The 19,968-nt window shown below is 42.2% G+C and overlaps 2 protein-coding genes across 2 annotated transcripts; both read right to left on the minus strand.

Moving 5' to 3' along the window:
- Window positions 1-940: 940 nt before the first annotated feature.
- On the minus strand, window positions 941-5,525 carry drd5a (dopamine receptor D5a). Its single transcript, XM_020055656.2, is given in 2 exon segments — window positions 941-5,238; window positions 5,241-5,525. Coding segments are annotated over 2 exon segments (1,374 nt in total). The 5' UTR covers window positions 5,275-5,525; the 3' UTR covers window positions 941-3,898.
- Window positions 5,526-12,406: 6,881 nt separating this feature from the next.
- otop1 (otopetrin 1) lies at window positions 12,407-19,418 on the minus strand. Its single transcript, XM_010880797.4, has 6 exons — window positions 18,110-19,418; window positions 17,644-17,780; window positions 16,901-16,959; window positions 16,126-16,256; window positions 14,027-14,934; window positions 12,407-13,628 (listed from the first exon to the last, which is right to left on the minus strand). Exons 1-6 carry the CDS (start codon window positions 18,486-18,488, stop codon window positions 13,458-13,460), a joined length of 1,785 nt encoding a protein of 594 aa, XP_010879099.2. The 5' UTR covers window positions 18,489-19,418; the 3' UTR covers window positions 12,407-13,457.
- Between the last annotated feature and the right edge of the window lie 550 nt (window positions 19,419-19,968).

Below are 19,968 nucleotides of genomic sequence, written 5' to 3' on the forward strand. Positions count from 1 at the left end.
GACCTGGATGTTCCCTTTTCCACCCTGCCTAAGCTTATCATGAGGTTTAAGGCCCATGAAACTGTGGCCAATCTGGCTGGACATGGTTGCAAGCGATCACAGTGAAGTGATTGATCGAATGGTGGAGAATGTAATGAGCTGCCACACAGATTACTGCTGACCATTGGACACAAGGTGCACAGTTACACTGCGCCAACTCTACAGAAAGGTGTTGGACGGTAAGAGACCCAGCAAGACACCACTGATTACTGTTCAACATAAGAAAGCCTGACTGCGAATTTGCCAAAACACACCTGAACGTGCCACAATCCTTCTGGTTGAATGGTCTGTCTCCTGAAGCACTTGATTGCAGTTATTTTGGCCAAAGGCAATGATTTGAAGAAAGTGGAAGGAGTGTCAATACTTTGGGCCATGACTGTATGTCATTTATGCGCCGATATGTGCCAACAAAAACATTTTATTCCAAACAACAAGAATGTTATGTCCAACTGAGGTATGATTTTGATTCTACTTATAGATTATGCACATGCAGACAGCATATTACACATTCAGCCCAAAATGAGAAGTTTGAAAAAATTGATTGTTATTCACAAAAGTCCCAGAATGCATATTTAATGAGCAACAGAAGAACGACATGGGGAATGGGTGTCCTCAGTTTCTTCTTTAGGAATGTACTTCAATCAGCCATATAAGGCCTGTATGTGTGAATGCTGTTAGCTGTATAATATACAATTGTATAGCATTCTCCCAATGAATAAAGAATGTCTAAACTTAGAAACTGCTTACATCAAGAAGGCTACTGCAGTATTTTCCCGCTAGGGGCTCAAACAGGAAGGTGTTGCATAACTCCTTGTGACTCTAATGTTGTCTACCACGGACAGTGTATGTCTGTCGTCTTTTTCTTCTACAAGAACAGTGACCACAAAAATTTATTGGAATCTCTGCCAGGCAGCATTTTATTACAAAATGGTGACACACTACAGTTTACATTCAATAATATTGTCATCTGTACATTCTCAAAAGATGGACAGTAGCTGATGTGAAATGTACATCTAACAGACCTTGGCCTCTAACTGACCACTGTAGAGTTTGGCGTCAAGATTTTTATTAAGTGTTGCACATTAATTGGTTATTGATTTGTTTACACATGTGATCTTAACAAGCTCATCAACTGGGAATGAGGGAGAGGGAGAGTCATAGAGCTAGTTAGCGGTCATGGATAGTGTTCAAGTTGAATCCTTTACAGTAGAGAACGGAGAACGGTTACATTTGCACATAGCAGCAAATGGAGATGGAGAAGATCACATAGTACCCAGTTTATCCCTGGTTCTAACATGCTTTCTTTGTCCTGATCTTGTCCAGATTGAGTTTGTCTACATAGCTAGACAAGTATACACTTTAGGGTCATCATGATCATCCTGACCACCTCCAGAGGTAGTTAGGGATGCATTTTGTCCAGATATCTTACGAGTGTAGACGCACATCAACAGTGAAACCAGATATCCATCATTACATTGGCCTCTAAAATCATGGACAGGTAGCGCCACAGATTTAAGGGGTAAGTCACTGTCTTAAAATAAATAGATTGATATTGTTTTGACAGAACACCCTATAGGGATGAAAGAAATCTGGTCACTGTGTGGACACACTGGGCAGATTGGACACATTTTAATGTAAGGTGTAAACAACTTATGAGAGGCAGAATGGAACATCATTAATTACAGCTCCAGGAATAGCAGGCAGTCACCATAAAGAGTCAAAGGTTTTCAGTTGTTACGGATTTACTTCGGATTTGCGTGTGATTGTTATGGGAAAAGTCAGATGGGGCATATATCATAACAGATGTCTGGGCCGTTTCCTCAAATGTTGTGGGGATTTGTTTAAGGAGCCCATTCCATGGAGGGCAGTGTCTGCTGGGCTGCGTTCAGTTCACTGGTACACTCTGAAACGGTTCCTTTGAATGGAAGTGGTGCAGTACAGAAGGACCAGTTAAACAGTGAAGGAGTTTGGTTCAGTTATGTAGCCTATATTATCCCCAGATGACTGATGGGGGCTGTAGTCCAAATCACAGTGTTCATCCCCAATGTCTTTCCCGCCAAGGCCGGTCAATAGCCTGTACACAGCATTAGTCATCTGGGGTATGTATATATCATTGGTCAGGTTACAATGTCAACCTGGCCACTGCCATGTAATTTATCAATACAGCGTACACCTCGTCACACTAAACAAACAGGAGCAAACATATCTCAGTCTGTTCAAAGTCAAACAGTAAAATTTTTGACGGGAAGGTGTCCTTCAGCACAAACCGTTCAGGAATGTTTTGAACGTTAAAGCAAACTGAAAGCGCCTGCTTTTTGATTTTTCCTTTCAGTGTAGGTTCAAACCTATAAAACCTGTTTAAGTAATTACTTCACTAATTAGTGGTGTTAAATCATCAATAAAGTATATGGATGGACATACATGCTGAGGGAGGGGTTATTAAAACTGATACAGGGGGATTAGAAATGATGCTAAAATGTCTATTCTTAATATGTAATATAAAAGATGATAGTTAAACCTGTAGACAATTGGCTGTGGAATGAGTTTCAATGTTTGTCTTCTTCTGAATCTGATTAATTCAGTTGATAACGCTCTGTCGAACGTGGGCCAGGGGGATGGAGGCCGTTAGTGGCCCAGACGCAGTTCAGTTTAACGTAGTAAAGTGGGAGGGTCTTTCGACGTCATCCTTCCAGACTAACCGGACTGCAGTCGGTTCACATCATTTTTTCACCCTAAGCCTTCAACCTAGCCGCTTTTCCTCAGGGGAATCTTCATCGAAACCGGATGTAGTTTGACTGCCGTGTCAAGTGCCGGTCCAATTCACAAGAGCTTCCCCCCTGTGCTTCGTTTAGCTTGAGGGGACAAGTCAACTTTTTTTTTTCATTTGCAAGGTTGATATCACCCACGATTCAATTCAAGCTGTAGTCAAATCGCCGGTGGGTGTGAAGTGTCAAATGTTATCAACAATAATATTTTTTTCTTTGCTTGCTAGGGCAAGTGCATTCGCAAGTAGCCTACACTCGGATGTGATGATGTAAAACGTCGTTCAAGGGCTGAGGGTGTACGGGCGAGGGCTGACTACACGTATGACTACAGCCCCCATTTGAACAGGAATGTCAACATAATTGGCTAATCCTGGATGACCGAAGTACGGAATCATGTCATCGGGAAGGATAAAGTTGGAAATAGCACCCACTTGACTACATTAAAATAGCATATGCCTTCAGTGGCAATGGCCATTCCCTCACAAACCCAATGATGGGGAATGTATAGGAGTGCGTCCTCACTACTTCTCTATGGCGCGCGCACACATGTGCGCCGCAGCTACTTCTGCTTATGTGCAGAGCAGAGATTTTGTGTGGGTGAGATGGACTTCATAGAACATCTAAAAGAGAGCGAAAGAATAACAAAGCGCTTTAAATGTAAACTAAACGTATTCAAATCATGTAACATTCTCCATGTTTCGGAACGAAATTGCACTCTTTCGTGGAATAAATAAGGCCTTTTAAACGACTGCATGTTATGAACGTGCGCGGTAACACTTCCAGTGCCACGGTCTGTCACACCGACAGTGAACGTGATAATGATAAGCATTAGCCAATCTTGCGTAGCCTACCTTACAGCACCCAAATGGAAATGAAATGGAACCCAACGCGTCAATAGATGCAATTAGTTTCAGTACATTGCTGCTCCGAATACATACAGCTTAGAAGCTATACAAAATCGGAACAAATACATAAACATAGACTTCTCTTAATAAGACACTACGTCACTTTTCAGCAAGGGACAAAAACACCACATTTCAATATCTGATTTAAGCAATACATCCTTTTACGCACAAGGTGATATAATAGTGGATTCAATGTAAACCATTCGGGGTGAAGGGTGTCATCCTGCCCAGGCTGATATCTGCCTCACAGTCGTCCAAATCACAAACGGAGTCCGTAGCCTTTTCGTTGTTGTGAGATAACTGTGAGATCCTGTCAAACGTGTCCTCGTGCCCAATGCATTCCACTACGTTGGGGATCATGTTGACGTAGGCGTTAACGATTTCTTTGTGGACAAGCGTGTCCTGGTTGTAGGAGACGAGCTCGTTGCTAATATTCACAGTTTCAACTGGTGTCCTGGAGCAGAAATGACGACAACCCAGCAGACTTGCAAATGCTTTTCTGAACTCTGCGTTAAATGCGTAAATAATAGGATTCATTGATGAATTAGTCCAGCCGAACCACACAAAGACATCAAAAGTTGTTTCGCTTACGCACGGGAGACCTGCGTCTTTGTCAGTCGGAGGTTTGTCACAGAAAGGAACTATGCAGTTTAAAATAAAGAAAGGTAACCAACAGCACACAAATACACCCATAATAATTGATAAGGTTTTTAAAACTTTGGTTTCCCTTTTAATAGATGTTTTCAATGTATTGGTGTGTTGGCACTCTAGTCTGTTGGTCCTGCAACTTGTCGCGTGCTCTGCTGCGCGCTCTAGGGATGCTATCCTCCTAATTTGGATCTGAGCAATCCGATAGATTCTCGTATAAGTCACAATCATTATTGCTACGGGTATGTAGAAACTAATTAAAGATGAAGATATGGCGTATTCTCTATTGAGGCTAGAGTCACACATTTCCTCTACTTCAACCAAAGACATGTTATTCGCTCCAACTATTTCGTCTTCGCTGGCTTTGTGCCAGTTCAGCTGGACTGGTATGAATGAAATTAGTACAGATAACGTCCACGTGACGCTTATCATAACGAAGGCAACTCGCTGTGTCATTTTTCTTTCATACCGAAACGGACTTGATATTGCCCAATATCTATCCACGCTGATAATGCAGAGGTTGAGGATAGACGCAGTTGAGCACATGATGTCAAATGCCACCCAGTAATTGCAAAAGGTACCAAATGGCCAATACCCCGCCACCTCGGCGACAGCTTTCCATGGCATCACCAGAATTGCCACAAATAAATCCGAAACAGCCAAAGACACGATGAAAATGTTGGTCACTTTACTTCTTAAATGGCGAATACGGAGTACGGCAGAGCACACCATAATGTTCCCCAGAAGTGTCCATAGGATGAGCAGAGACAGCAAACAGCCCGTCAGGGTTCGGATTACCAATTCCTTTCCACGGTCGGACGTTGCCTCTGATTCTGTAGAGTTCCACATAATCTCCGCAAGAGGTAACCGGACGGAGTGGTTTCGTAAGCTGAGAGGTAGTTTGCGGGGTTCTCCATGTGTCCTCTCAAGTGTATAGCCACTCCACTGCTCCATGAGTGGTGACCAATTCAGGAGGCTCAGTCGTTCCTTCAACTGCCATTTTATTTGAAATAAATGTAGCTGCAAAACAAGGAGCAGAGATTGTCTATTGAATTTCAGGCTAATGTGGTGCCCAGTTTGAGCTGAACTGAGCGTTGGGGGCGCAAAAAGATTGAAGCGCGTCACTCATTGACATTACGTTATTACTGCGCGTGTAGTCTGACCTGCACGGGCAAAGTAAGGCAGCCGCACTGAAACTGTTAGAAGCTATTTTGAGTTCCTGAGCGCTTTGAGAAGGGAGGGAGACCCTGAGCCAACGTTCACACACCCCCCTGGTGTGAAAATCATAATGAGTTTAGGTTACACACTACACAAATTACAAGATTATTTCATTAGTGTGGTTAGTCGTGTTGGTACTGTAGAAAGATATCAGCATTCTTCGCAGTTGTCAGATTACGACACACTTATTTTTCTGTTGTGGTCGCCCATTTTATACAAAATAATTCAGTTAGTAAGAGGCAGGCCTAATTGCCATACGAATGCGTGAATGAATGAAACCATAATGGAGCGTTTCAGTCGTGTAGTAACAATGAACGGCTATATGGATGGGAGCTATCTGTGGTGCTGAATTGCACTCAGAACCAATTTTCCATAGGAATGTATATTTTACGCCGCACACTTGTTTAAGAACTAAACCTTTTGTGTGTGGTTTGTATTGCTAATCCTCAGATTGCATGTCAGAAACTCACATGCCTATTTTTATAGAGACAGCATACTAAAGTTGTGGACAATCGGTAGGAAAGCTCGTACCAAATTATGCAAGATACATTTCAAGTGAGCCCACTGTTTTTTGTTAATTTCTACTCCAGGCTTCTGCGGTCTGTAGCAAGTAGGCTGAACTAACATCATAGAAGGTGAGTCACTCCTGCAGTCGCTACGTGCTAGTAAAGACACCACTCACTGCCCTGCAACATTTGCCTGTACCTTTCCCTGATTTTCGTGTTGGTTTGTTTCCGGCTTTTAAACGTCATCTTTATTTTTAGACGCGTCCCAACATGTCTGTCAAATCGTTTTGAAACCCCATCAAAATAATCTCCCTGTGTCCTGCCAAATTCTCTCGAATAAAATCTGGGCTATGTTTTGTCAAATGCATTTCATTCATGGAAAATCCTGCCTATGGTGATCTGTCTTTTTGACTGACTTTCACCTGCTCTATGTGACTGAGAGTTGCAAGAAAAAAAAGGGATCCGTCTACCCATATCTCCCAAAATGTCAATCAGTGACAAATATTTAGGCTTATAGAAATTGTACAGTAAAATAAAACAAATAATAATTATATTCAAACTCGGTTGTGCATGGCACTTGCAATGCCAGGGTTGTCGGTTTGAATCCAACTAAGCACCAGTTAAAAACATGCATGCACGCAGTAAAAAAGTGTCTGCTAAATACTTAAATGTAAATTATAGTCATTTGCATGTGTGAATTATGACTGACATTTTTATTCTCATATTAAATAGGCTAAGTAGGTAATTTATCAAATACGTATAGGAAATATAATCACAAACAGTTGGAAAAAGTTGGGCAGTTCCATTCCATCAACAACGTGAATTGGCTGACTGACAAAAAATGGGTGATTACAGAGTTGTAAAATTGGCTGATCTTTATTGAAGAGTTTGATACAAGGATAATATATTTGCAATCTATACGTCTACAATGTAACTGATACCGGTGAAAATGTTAACACTGAAGCAGGGTATAGGCCGCTCTGTTCCTGGAGTGAAGGCACTTCATGTTTATAATAAATACATCTGAAAGACCAGGTGTGTTGAATTTAGGCATTCGCTGAAGTCAACTGGATCGATTTGGTATCTCAGTTTGTCGCTTACAATACAATCCTGCCTTATCTGCTCACTCCAGGAACATGATTACGTACTTCTGTAGCCTACGAACGGCAAGAACGCCGTTAGAAGGCTCGAAAAATTGACATTTTGTCGCCGCCACGTGGCCACTGGAGGACTATTTGATACAGGCGGATAAAGCCTTTATTGGTAACTACATTAAAGACATGTTGAGACAATTCAAATTATAACTGCATCTCCGAAAATTATCGTGGAAAAGTTCTTTGTACCCCCGTAATTCAAATAAAAAGGTGACACCTTCATATATTCTTTAAACATAACGTGAAACATTTCAATACTTTTTTGTCTCAATCTTGATGGTTATGGCTTACAGCTCTTGGAAATAAAAAAATCCAGTATCTCAGAATATTAGAATAAAACATTTATAAATCAGAAATGTCGACCTGAGAAGAGCTCTAATCAGCTAATTTACTCAAAACCTTGCAAAGGTTTCCTTAATGTATGCACTCAATGCTTGGTCCGTGCTCCTTTTGCTCAAATTACTGCATCAATGCGGCGTTACATGGAGACAATTAGCCTGTGGAACTGCTGAGGTGTTATGGAAGCCCAAGTTGCTTTGATAGCGGCCTTCAGCTCGTCTGTGTTGTTGGGTCTGGTGTATCTAATTTTCCTCTCTATGGGGTTCAGGTCGGGTGAGTTAGCTGGCCAGTCAAGCACAGTAGTACCATGGGCAGGTTTTTGCACTGTGGGCAGGTGCCATGTCTTGCTGGAAAAGGAAATCAGCATCTCCATAAAGCCTGTCATCTTGATGGAAACATGAAGTACTCAAAAATCTCCTGGTAGATGGCTGCATTGACTCTGGACTTGATAAAACACAGTGGATCAACACCAGCACCCCAAATCATCACTGACTGTGGAATCTATGGGGTATTGATCTTCTCAGGTCAACACTGGACTTTAAGCCACTTGGATTCTGTGCCTCTCCACTCTTCCTCCAGACTCTGGGACCTTGATTTCCAAATTAGGTGCAAAATGTACTTTCATCTGAAGAGAGGACTTTGGACCACTGAGCAACAGCCCAGTTCTTTTTCTCCTTTGCCCAGGTAAGACACTTCGGACATTGTCTCTGGTTCAGGAGTGGCTTGACACTAGGAATGCAACATTTGTAGCCCATTTCCTGGACACGTCTGTGCGTGGTGGCTCTTGATACACTGACTCCAGCCTCAGTCCACTCCTTGTGAAGCTCCCCCAAGTTCTTGAATCGGCTTTGCTTGACAATCCTCTCAAAGCTGTGGTCATCCCTGTTGCTTGTGCACCTACCACACTTTTCCCTTCCTGTCATGTTTCCATGAAAGGCTTTTATACAGCACTCTGCGAACGAGGAGGGTGTCAATGAATATCTTCTGGAAAACTGTCAAGTCAGAATTCTTCCCCATGATTGTGGTTGTGTGTACTGAAGGCTCGGGGAGTGAATTAGCTGATTAGAGCTCTCTCAGGTCAACATTTCTGTATTGTATGTTTTTATTCTAATGTTTTGAGATACTGGATTTTTGATTTCCATGAGCTGTAAGCCATAATCATCAAGACTGAAACAAAAAAGGCTTGAAATGTTTCACTTAATTAATCTAGAATATATGAAGGTGTCACTTTTTGATTTGAACTACGGAAAGAATGAACCTTTCCACGATATTGAAATAGTTTACAAGGCTTACAGGTACATCTCAAACAAAGACTGAGGGTAAGCGCTTTAAAATTAAATTGACCTTTTTGCCTATTTGAGGCACATGTGGGGAAATTGGGTTTTTGGCTATTTAAGGCATGTGTGGTGAAATAGTGCTTTTGCCATTTCAGCATTGAGCACTGGGCTATGCTCTAATAAAAGTTTCATTTCTTATAACATATGATGGGATCTCAACAGTGGTGGGTCATAGGAGCCCTATGCAGCTAAAATGTGATGTATGTAGTGTGGTCATAACTTCACTGTAGATCATAGACCTACAGTATGCATATTCATTAAACCTACAGTATTTGTAATAATTTCACAATAATTTCATCACAGAGGCTAAATGTACTGTAGCTTCAATCTGCCTTCAGATATGTAGCCTAAACTGAGGTTATAGGATGGGTGCAGGTTAATAAGCACTGACAACAGATTGGCACATACAACTGAGAACAAGTACAGTAGTTAGCACCAATGTTTAAATCATTTTTTATAGTCCACTACTGTAACAGCCTAGCTAAAAAAAATAATCATGAGTGTAAAACAGCCTACTGCAATATGAATTAATCACAAAATCAATCAACAACTTCACAAGAAAAGATTGTCACTGCTCACATTTCAAAAAGACTTCAAGATAAGTAGTACATTTGAAAAAGAAAAAAGTTTTGAAGCAACATATTTGATTTTCACTTTGAAAGATTTTCTGAAAGTTTATATCAGTCAATGTATCTGTGCATCTGTGCAATTATTGTAGTTTCCCTACTTAAGTAAAAAACTTCCATCCTTCAATTGTCTACCAAAGCATTGACAGAGTGAGCTATTTGTTCAGTTTTGAACTGCAGATTTCAAAACTGAAATGAATATTGTCTCTTCACCAGCATTATGAAGTTGCAGAGCAAATCGTGTACATTGTCCAGTGATTTCACATCATACGCTGTGGGTTTGGGGGTGGGGACTGGGGGTGAGGACTGGGGGTGGGTTTGGGGGTGGGGACTGGGGGTCAGTGTGGATTGGTACCCATTCCACATATTCCTATGTCTCTATTTACTCAAATTGAGCTCCATCATTGATTGCAATGATATTAAATGTGTATTATGGAAACAACCAAGTTTCTTCTTAGGTTTACAAAGAAAGTTTAGCCTCACAGATCTACTTGAATTACAGGCCTGTAACCACTGTTCAGCATTCAGTTAATGTGTGTGTCACCAAACACACGTGATATCAACAAGCCATGATTAAAAGACAGCCAATACAGTGACATGACACAATGACAAGAGGTTCTCAGGACTACAGACTAGGGGAAGGTTGTGAAAGATTCTGAGAACTATTATCTGATGGACATGTGTGAGACGTAAAGTCCAGCGAGACGTTTATGAGATCCTGAGAACTACAGTCCAATGGCTGTTTGGAAGACATTCTGAAAACTACGGTCCAATGGCTGTTTGGAAGACATTCTGAAAACTACGGTCCAATGGCTGTTTGGAAGACATTCTGAAAACTACGGTCCAATGGCTGTTTGGAAGACATTCTGAAAACAACAATCCAATGGCTGTTTGGAAGACATTCTGAAATCTACGATCCAACATTACAGAGAATTCAGGCTAGTGCTGCCCTGTACTTCCAATACATTTTGGACTCGAAAATGCAGCCAGCCAAATAGTTCAAGTTTCTGACAGAGCTGTGTTTTGATTTTCCTGCATATTCTTCTGGCCAGTGAGAACATCATCCATGGCAGCATGTGCATTTAAAATATACATAAAAATGGCACACAAAGTGAAGAGCATTTTGTCTTTCCAAACCATAGCACAGCTCTTTTGTTACCTAAGTCGTATAGAGCTTGTTTGGCTTCTCTATTATTTTGGGATTGTTTCTGCAAACATGGCAGTGTGTCGGTCGTATTAATCAGTATCAGCACAATTTATTTGGCATGGCAATATAAATTGACTTTTCTTTCAGTCATCTTGTGAAGGCCTCAATGCATTCACAAATAGCCAAGCTTCTGAATAAACAGCTGCAGACAATTTGAATAGGACTATTCCCACTGTCTAAGACAGGTCCTCAACCCTCTCCTGGGGACCCCCCAGACATTCCATCTATTAGATGTATCCCAGAGCTAGCACACCTGAATCAACCCCAGGAGAGGGTTGAAGACCTACGGTCTAAGAGAACATTATCTGTCTCCAGTCCTCCTATTTTAGTCAGGGGGGAAATGGCAAAGATCAAAATTAACAAAGGTTAATAAGATCTAGGTTAATAAATCCTAATAAAATTTGTTTTGGCGTGACATTGAAAGTGCAGAGCTCTTACTTTTGGAGCTTCATGGTGTACGTGACTGGACCACGAAGGCTTCTGCATTTTATGACATACATTTGAGAGGCGGGTTCCCAATCGTACTTTGGCCAATATGTCTGTGCATTTGTGCCTTGGTAGTGTGCAAGAGTAGAACTACTAACGAGGGAACTCCTCATCAATCATTCAAACCACTGAGGTAGTACTTTTTCACAGACAGGACTCCCAGAGACGGTAAAGGCACATAAATGGGCAGAAAAGGTATGACTGTGAACCCACGACTAAGGTGTATAATATAAAATGTACAGTGGCTCTCAAAAGTATTCACCCACCTTAGACTTTTCCATTCTCCATTTTAGTGACATGAAATCCAAACAGATTTAATTTTGAGTTTTTGCCACTGATCGACCCAAAAGTGAGTAATGTCAAAGTCAGTAATAACATTTAGAATAAATTGTTCTGTGCTCATTACGAACATAAAACATAAAATAATTAAGAGCATGAAGTATTCACCCCCTTACTATAACACACCTGAATGAGCTGTGGTGTGGGTGAGACCAAAACAAAGCGTTTTGGCCTCAATGCTAAGCGTTATGTTTGCCACAAGCCTAACAACCTAAACATAAACCTGATAATACCATCCCTAACATGTGGTGTGTTGCTGGCAGCATCATGATATGTGGAAAGTTGTCTGTGTCAGGGCCTAGAAAGCTGGTGAAGTTGGACGGCAGCAAAGTACAAAGAAATCTGAGAAGAAAACCTGCGGAGTCTGCAACAAACCTGGGACTTGGGAGAGGATTTGTTTTCCGTCTGTGCAGTGGCCACGAGTATACAGCCAAAGCCACACTGTAGGGGCTTAAAACAAGAAGGCCAATGTCTTTGATTGGTCCAGTCAAAGCCCATGCCTCAATTAAATTAAGGATACGCAGATTTATTATAAATTCGCCATCCAACTTGATGGAGCTTGAGCAATTTTACAAATACAAATGGGCAGAAATTGCTGTGTGCAAAGCTGGTTGAGACATTTCCAGATGTGAAAAGCTGGTAGAGACATTTCCACATGTGAAACACTGGTTGAGACATTTTCAGATGTGCAAAGCTGGTAAAGACTTAATACAAATAAACACAGGGTGATGATTGCTGCCAAAGGTGCCTCTACCAAATATTCAATAAAGGGGTGAATACTTATGCAATCAATAATTTTCTGTTCAGTATTTGTAATGAATTTAGAAAAAAAAATTTTTTTGTACTTTGGCGTTATGGACTTTTTGTGTTGATCAGTGGAAAAAAGAAAGTATGGAAAAGTCCATGGGGATTGAATACTTTTGAGAGCCACTGTTCATATATCACTAATATACTGTATAGTCAGACTTTCCCACACAGCCCCACAATTAGTTAAAATGATTTATAATCCTAGACATTTAATGTTATTCCTTTTAAAACTTGACTTCCACAACACAAATCAGAGGACACACCCAAACACTAAGAGTATAGATAGACCTAAATTCAAATGTTAATTTCACTTTTCAATTCTGACAACAAGACAATATCAGTCCTGGGTCCAAATACAATTTTAAATCTTTAAAGTTATTTGAGCATTTGAATGGACTTTCAGGTGGTGCAATTCTGTACATGCTTGGGGTTGTTCCGTTCATTACATTGTGCTAGACCAGCTCAATCAAGCACAGCCATGAAGTCAAAATTGTCTGTATTGATAAAATTCATGAAAATTGACCTTTGCCCTTTCGTCATAATTTAAGTTTAGGATTTGGTTAGCAGTATGTTTATAGATGCCTTTTAGAATTGGAAGTACACAAATTCATATCATATGTTACGAATTATACAAGTTGATGGCAATGCAGTATTTGCAAAAGGGTAGTCGTGAACTTATATACAAAATGTGTGATACACAATTGTACACAATTGTATGATGTTTTGTCTCATGAGCACCACTTTCGTAAGTACTGCCTGAAAAACTCCAGAGTGCATCTTTAAGGTTGGGGATTAGGTTTAAAATCTTTTTTTGTTTCATGCGTAGGCAGGGTCAGTGACAACCCTAAAGTATTTAAAAGATGAGGTGTTAAAAAAAAGCGTCTGCAAATGCATCGCTTTGGGGGTAATCTAATATAGTACAAGGCCTCAAAACTGAGAAATCTGTTTCCATGCTCATTTAAACGTCTAAAAGCGCATGACCAGAGCTCCTCCTGAAAGGTTGACCTGTGTTGCTGCAATCTGCCTCGATGGGGGCATTCGGTGACGGGTGGTGTTGTTTTGCGCACGTTGGCCGGTCTCGTCACACCCTCCGGAACACTTCGAAGAGGGAGGCCACCGAGTGCATGCGGTAGAAGAGGTTCATGGGTATTGCGAAGTTGAGAACTGTGGTCCATATGGGGAAGCCGAACGTCTCCTCCTCCAGGCCATTGTCATACTGGGGTCTGCAGCCAAAGGCAGGAAGGATCCAGAGCTGCATCGGCGAGGCATCAGATTAAACAGGTTAAAACTGGTTAAAACTGGTTAAAACTGGTTAAAACTGGTAAAAATAACTGGTTAAAATAACTGGTTAAAACTTCACTTCACATAAGGCCTGTGGTAAATCTGTGTTATAAACACTGACTTGAGTCAAGGCAATGAGTGCAAGGCATCAATAAACATTTGGTAACCTACCACATTGTTTGTGACGTATTTACGTAGGTATTAACTAATGTACTGGCCGAGACTGCTTTATAGTCCGCCCCCTCCATAAGATCACGGGGTGCAGAATGTAGCTGCCAAGCTCGTAAATGGGGTAAAATCACATGTATACAGCCCAATTCAATTACATAAATGTTGATGGTTAAAAATGTATTAGAACTACTAGCTTACTGAGATGTTGCACATGAAGAGGAAGACGGCAATGTTCTTCAGAATCTGCCTCTTCTTGCTTGGGGTTTCCTGTCCGTTGGTCCCGACATGAAGGGGAACCCCCAAATGTTTTTGTGGGCACCCATACTGTCCGTCCTCCTCCCGCTCGTTCCCCAATGCAGCGCAGCCTTTTTCGGGGTTCTCATACGCCTGGTTAATGATGCCATTGTAGGGCGGAGCCAAGGAGGAGGCAACGGAGAATATCTCCGGGGCTGCCTCCACCCCCTCAGAGTCCTCGCCGTCCTCCTCCTCCCGGTGGCGGTAGAGGGACTCAATGATGAACAGGTTCTGGACGTACTTCTCCAGGACGATGAGTAGCGAATACGTCAGGTTGGTCCAGCGGTAGCTCGAGCCACTGCGCGTGGTCGCCACGGCCACCACACTGCACCAGGACATCAGCCAGGAGCCCACGGACGAGCCAAACAGGAGCTCGGTGTCCAGCTTCCGCGAGGGGTTCTTGGTGGTGTCCATGGGCACAGGGTCGGCACGGTAAATGACGAGACCCGCAGCGCCGGCCGAGCACATGAACCCCAGCATGACGATGCCGTAGATGTAGAACATGGAGATGGCCGACTCCCGGGTGTCCAGAGACTCTTCCACGTGGATGATGTAGACCACCAGCACACCGATGGTGCTGGCCAGGGCACCGAGACCCAGGATGGGGCCGATCACCAGCCCCTGAGTCCTGGTCGCCAGCCTTTTGCGGTTGTACTGGAGGTCAATGGTGCGCCCTATGTTCTTCCACATGACGAAGAGCAACGCCGAGACAAAGATGTGGTACTCGATGTTGAAGGGGTAAAGGTAGTAGAGGCTGTTGGAGAACATGGCACAGGCGCTGGTAGTGCAGTTACAGGGCGGCTTGATATCCACTGAAACAAATAGCAAATACTGTCAAATACTGTTTCAAGCACAGTGACACTCCACGCACACCACCTTATGTAACTGCGTCTACTGTAAAGAGAGGTCAGTAGAGAGGTCATTTTTTTTATGTGTCTTATGTAACATTAATAGACATTAATTTTCATCAATCTAAAGAAACAATACCTTGTATGGGAAGGTAGGAATAGGACTTTAGAATCTAGTTATTTAGTGAATGAACGGGCCTGGACTATAGTACAGGAATAATGTCCTTTTTGACCCTCACGGCCTAATGCCCTGGGTCCTGTTTCCCAAAAGCATTGTAAGGCTAAGTTCATCCTGAGAAGTGTAGGATCCATGAACTTAGCCTCACAATGCTTCTAGGAAACCTCTGATATCTAGTCATCCCAGATTTGACAGTCTTTATGAAGCAGTGGGTGGTCTGATCGATATCACCCGCAAACGTCTTCTTTCGCGTAACGAGGATCATCAGATTGGAGGATCGGGTGGTATCATCAATCAACTTTCTGAACACCAAAACACCCAATTATGTACAATGGTATAGAATGACTTTCCGTCTTTTCCTCAAAATAATGCTTCCCTTGTACTTGTTGAAGGCCTGCCATTCATTGCGGCTCTCTACTGGTGCTGCCCTCTAAGACTGCTCTTTAACTCAACCCTGTAGCACCACTGCCTCTACCCCTCCCCATGGCGGACCACTACGCTCCGGCTTCCTTTAATTAAAAAGGGGAACAACAGTGGAGCAGCCAGCCTCTCAGTCGGCCGGATACGAGGGGGCCGGTGGAGCGGCCCTGGCTTAAGATGTATCAGTTACTGTAATTGCAGCGCCCTCGGGAGCAGCCCGGCCTGGGATAAAGGCGTCTGGGGTCGCTCGAGCCTGGGGGGGGGGGGGGCGGCGGCGGGGGCCAGCGGCGGGGGCCAGTGACCCGTGCGTGTCTCGTGAAACCTAAGAGAGAGGCGTTCGACACGAACAGGACCCCGCTGGACAGCCTAATCCCCCCCCCTTTGCCTCCAACCCCCCCCTCCCCCATCCCTCCCCACCCCCCAACCAACCATCGCACACACCCCAGCGTCTTTCAGCTAATGACGTGAGCTTCTCGAGTGAGCCGTTGTACTTTTTCCTTGGGTCCCCGCAGCAGCCCCTCAGCCGCTCAGCCCCTCAGCCCCCCTGGTCTGCTTACCCATGGTGACGTTTGTGTAGCCCAGGGCGGTGAGCTTCCTCGTGTGGTGTTTCAGGAAGTGTTCAGCCTCAGACATCACGCCGTTGCACCATAGCAGCAGGTTGGTGAAGACCGCGTGGATGACGCCGAACCTGAGGGAAACGTCACAGTGGTTATTCCTAGTGAAATGTTTATTTATATGTTGTTGTTTTTTACTTGTACAATGGTTATGAATAGATACATTAACTCATCTCAACTGTTTTATTGAATACTAAATACTGGTTTATTACATTATACCGGAGCTAGCCCTAGCCACGAAGTGTAATAAGCATCTGTAACTCTAATCCCCTCACATTTTTTTAACCTCCTAAGACCTGAGCTTGGATAATGTATGAAGTTTTGATTTCTCTTAGCTATTTGGGATTAGCAGGACCTGATAAGTATAATATCTAAGCATTTCCCAGACAACTGCCCTCTAAGAAGGACTGAAGGTTTAAGTTAAGCAGAATGAAATACATGGTGCAGGAAGCCTAAAACATAATGTCCTTATATGCGGACACAGGGACTCAGGAGGTTGAGTACAAAAACTAAATTAGAGTTTCAACTTGTCATTTTAAAACAGTTTTAAACGTTAATGCATTTTACCTTAACATCTGTAAATTGCAGAAAAGGGCCACTTCCTCAGGGGGCTTCAACTTAAGGGGCCCCCGCTGAACTTGTGGGGGCCCACCCAAACAAATCTCACTCAGGGTTCCCCTAAAGGCTATGGCTGGGCCAATATTTCACAAGACAGTACCTTTCGAATGTTGTGAAGGTCTTGATGACGTCCTTGATGTGAAACCAAAGGAAATGCACCTAAAACAAAACTCTAATTTGAAATGTGTACTAACCAAATACTGGCAATACACAACATTAGTCTAAAAAACATTACGTTTCTGGTGAAGGCTTTCGTTTGGAAACATAATGATCAGTGTTTGAGGCCATATCAAGCGACCTCTCAACCTTGACTTGTTAGACTCCAAAAACAGGGACAAAGACAGGATTATGTACAGAATTATTTCCAGCCTGAGAAATAGTGTACATTATTCCACGTTAAAACAGAAATGTAAAACCTGTGGCATTTCATCACCTCAACTAAACAATGTTGGAACAGATCAGCTAACTTACTATTTTATATTAAAAAGGATTCATGAAGGGGTCTATACATGGTTCATAACTATAAGTCTGAGATACTGTTTCTAATTGTACGTTATATAAATATAAATGACACTGAGGTGAACAAGGGCCCACCAAAACTGTTCCCGGAGCGCAACCTTATTTTTGTGCTCCGACAATATAACACCTGATTCCAGACAGAACAGACATTAAGAATAACGTACAAGAACCTTTGGTTTAAATAGTTCTTGCCATTTTGGTGCTTGCCAATAAATCTGCAATGTCAATAAATATAGCAATAACCAATAACCGTGGATACATTTAAAAGCAATGCCACAGTGAAAAGCGTTATCAGATCGACATAAAAAGGAGGTTATATCTTACTTGTGCTATTGTGTGAGTTGCATGGATGACAGGGTATACTCCCAGAACAGGCGATACGCATGATCGATATCCCACAAAATATCCAATACGGAACGCATCCATGATCAATGACAGGAGTGCAAGAAGAGTTAAACCACCTATATTTCAATGAAAGATTCGTTATTATGGAGCTGCACTGCAACGAAAAATATCTAAGTAGATATGCAGAAGAAGGCTTAAACCACAAACAAGAATAATTTAAAAGAAGCCCAATCTGTTACATGAAAAGCTTTAATCTACACAACACTGAATTGAATGTGATATCATTTTATAACATATGAGTCTACACATATTCAGGACTGATACCGTCCTCGAGATTAAATAATTAAATGTAATTTTCCCGTAAATTATCCTACGCGTGTCTATTAAAACTTCAGCTTCATTTTACGCGTGGGAAAGCTTAATCTTCCAGACATGAACGCTTCACCTCTTATCCAGCAGGTAGTAGCGTGAACATCCCTCTCTGCTTGTAAGTCACTCTGCCTGTCCCTCTTCGCGATGTACCACATCATCCAGAACAGCTGGAGGATCATGAGGGTCGTGATAAATGACAGCAGACATTCTTCCTCCACGGACGCGCCATGGTTGGCAATAGCCAGCATCAAGGCAATGCCGATCAAAAGTAAATTAGTCCCGTACTGGCCGCTCAGTATTTCGGCATTTTTCTGCGGATAGTCCTCAGTCAAACTGACTGTCAACTTGGTGAATATTTTCTTTTCTCGCTCTGAGCTGGAGGAGGAGGTCGAGGAACTGTGACAGTAGGACTTATTTAAACACATAATATCAAGACCACCGTGCTCAACCATTGCGGCGAAATCCGTCCGAAAGGCAGAGCAAATGTCGACACCGCGCTATAAGTGCATTTGTGGAAGGCAAAGTGCTCAACCTGTTGCAAATAGGTGGGGACGCAAAAGGATTAGGAATTGAGCCAACTTCATGTTGTTTCAGTTCAAAGACCTAATTGTTTCATTTGCTTTCAGTCGGTGTCCAGCTGCAATGACATTGTTGGTTTTACGTATCCTATTGTCATCTGGCACAGTTTAGCTGTATTTACTTTATATGGCGTTATATACCCGTTGACTAGGTGAATTCAGATTAACAGATTGAGTTTCAGCCATCGGTGAGACCCATTCGTTGGACATGCGTTACACGTTCTTGCTAAATAGTTAGACTATATTGCCAACCATTCATTTTACCTACAAAAGAAAAAAATCATCATTAAATAAATGAATCCCCAAAAAAGCACTTTGGTCCGCGGAACCTCTTTTTCCGTGGTCGTTGCCAACTAGCCCTGATCCCTGTCCAAGTCTCATGTTAAATACATTCCGGTGGATTATCCCGCCGCGCGCGAAGAAAGGATAGACGATAAAAGACGCGGTTCTGCAGGTGAGGAGTCAAGCGTTCTCCCCTCTCCAAATGTCCTCGTGCCCAAACGCGTCAGGGCAATAGCTGGTAGGCTACTTGCCCTCATTATTATTAACCATGCTTTTCATGAGTGTAAAAAAACCTGAATCGGATTTCAATGGTAGAATTTACAATGGCCCCTTTTTGTAAATGGCTTTGTTGAACTAGGAAGACTCATCTTCAGTGAGAATGGTTCAACAATGGGACCCATTATATTTCCGTATCCTTTGGGCGAATCTCTGACCTAGATTTACCCCCAAGTGGTGGTTTCCACCTTTTACATCAGACACCGAATTCTCTTTATTTACGTTTTACAAATGCGTTTAAGTTACAAATGCGTTCTACAAATTATCTGAATTCACTGTAGGATGTTTTGAACAGTACATACAGAAGAGGCTTTAAAGGTGTGGTTATCTGAACTGACCTTTCTGAATGGATTCTAATCGGACATAGCCGAGGGAAGTGGCTTTTACTGGGGGCGGGGACACTCACTTTATTTGTTTTATTTATTCATTTCCATGAACAACTCATAGCAACAACAACATTGCTAAGTAATCAGGTACATTCCCTACATTTCCCTTCCATAGGCTCCTGTATCTTTATTCAACGTTAATGTGATTGTAGCCTAAAATTATGCGAATGAATACACAGTTATATTGTTTTAATTGATAAAAACACATTTTGGAATAGGATACAAAACATGAAACTGTTTGGTTCACTGTTTTTAGCTTGAACGTTTCAAAAGTTGTTATTTTGCGAATTATGCAAATGTCTGCGCACTCACAATACAAAGCTAGTGTTGATGCAGTCAATGATTTGAAGTATAATAACATATTTATAACTTTAGACTTAAACAAACCATTTATATTCCTTTCCAAATGA

This window comes from Esox lucius, chromosome 17 (genome assembly GCF_011004845.1).
Source record: "Esox lucius isolate fEsoLuc1 chromosome 17, fEsoLuc1.pri, whole genome shotgun sequence".
Lineage (NCBI taxonomy): Eukaryota > Metazoa > Chordata > Actinopteri > Esociformes > Esocidae > Esox > Esox lucius.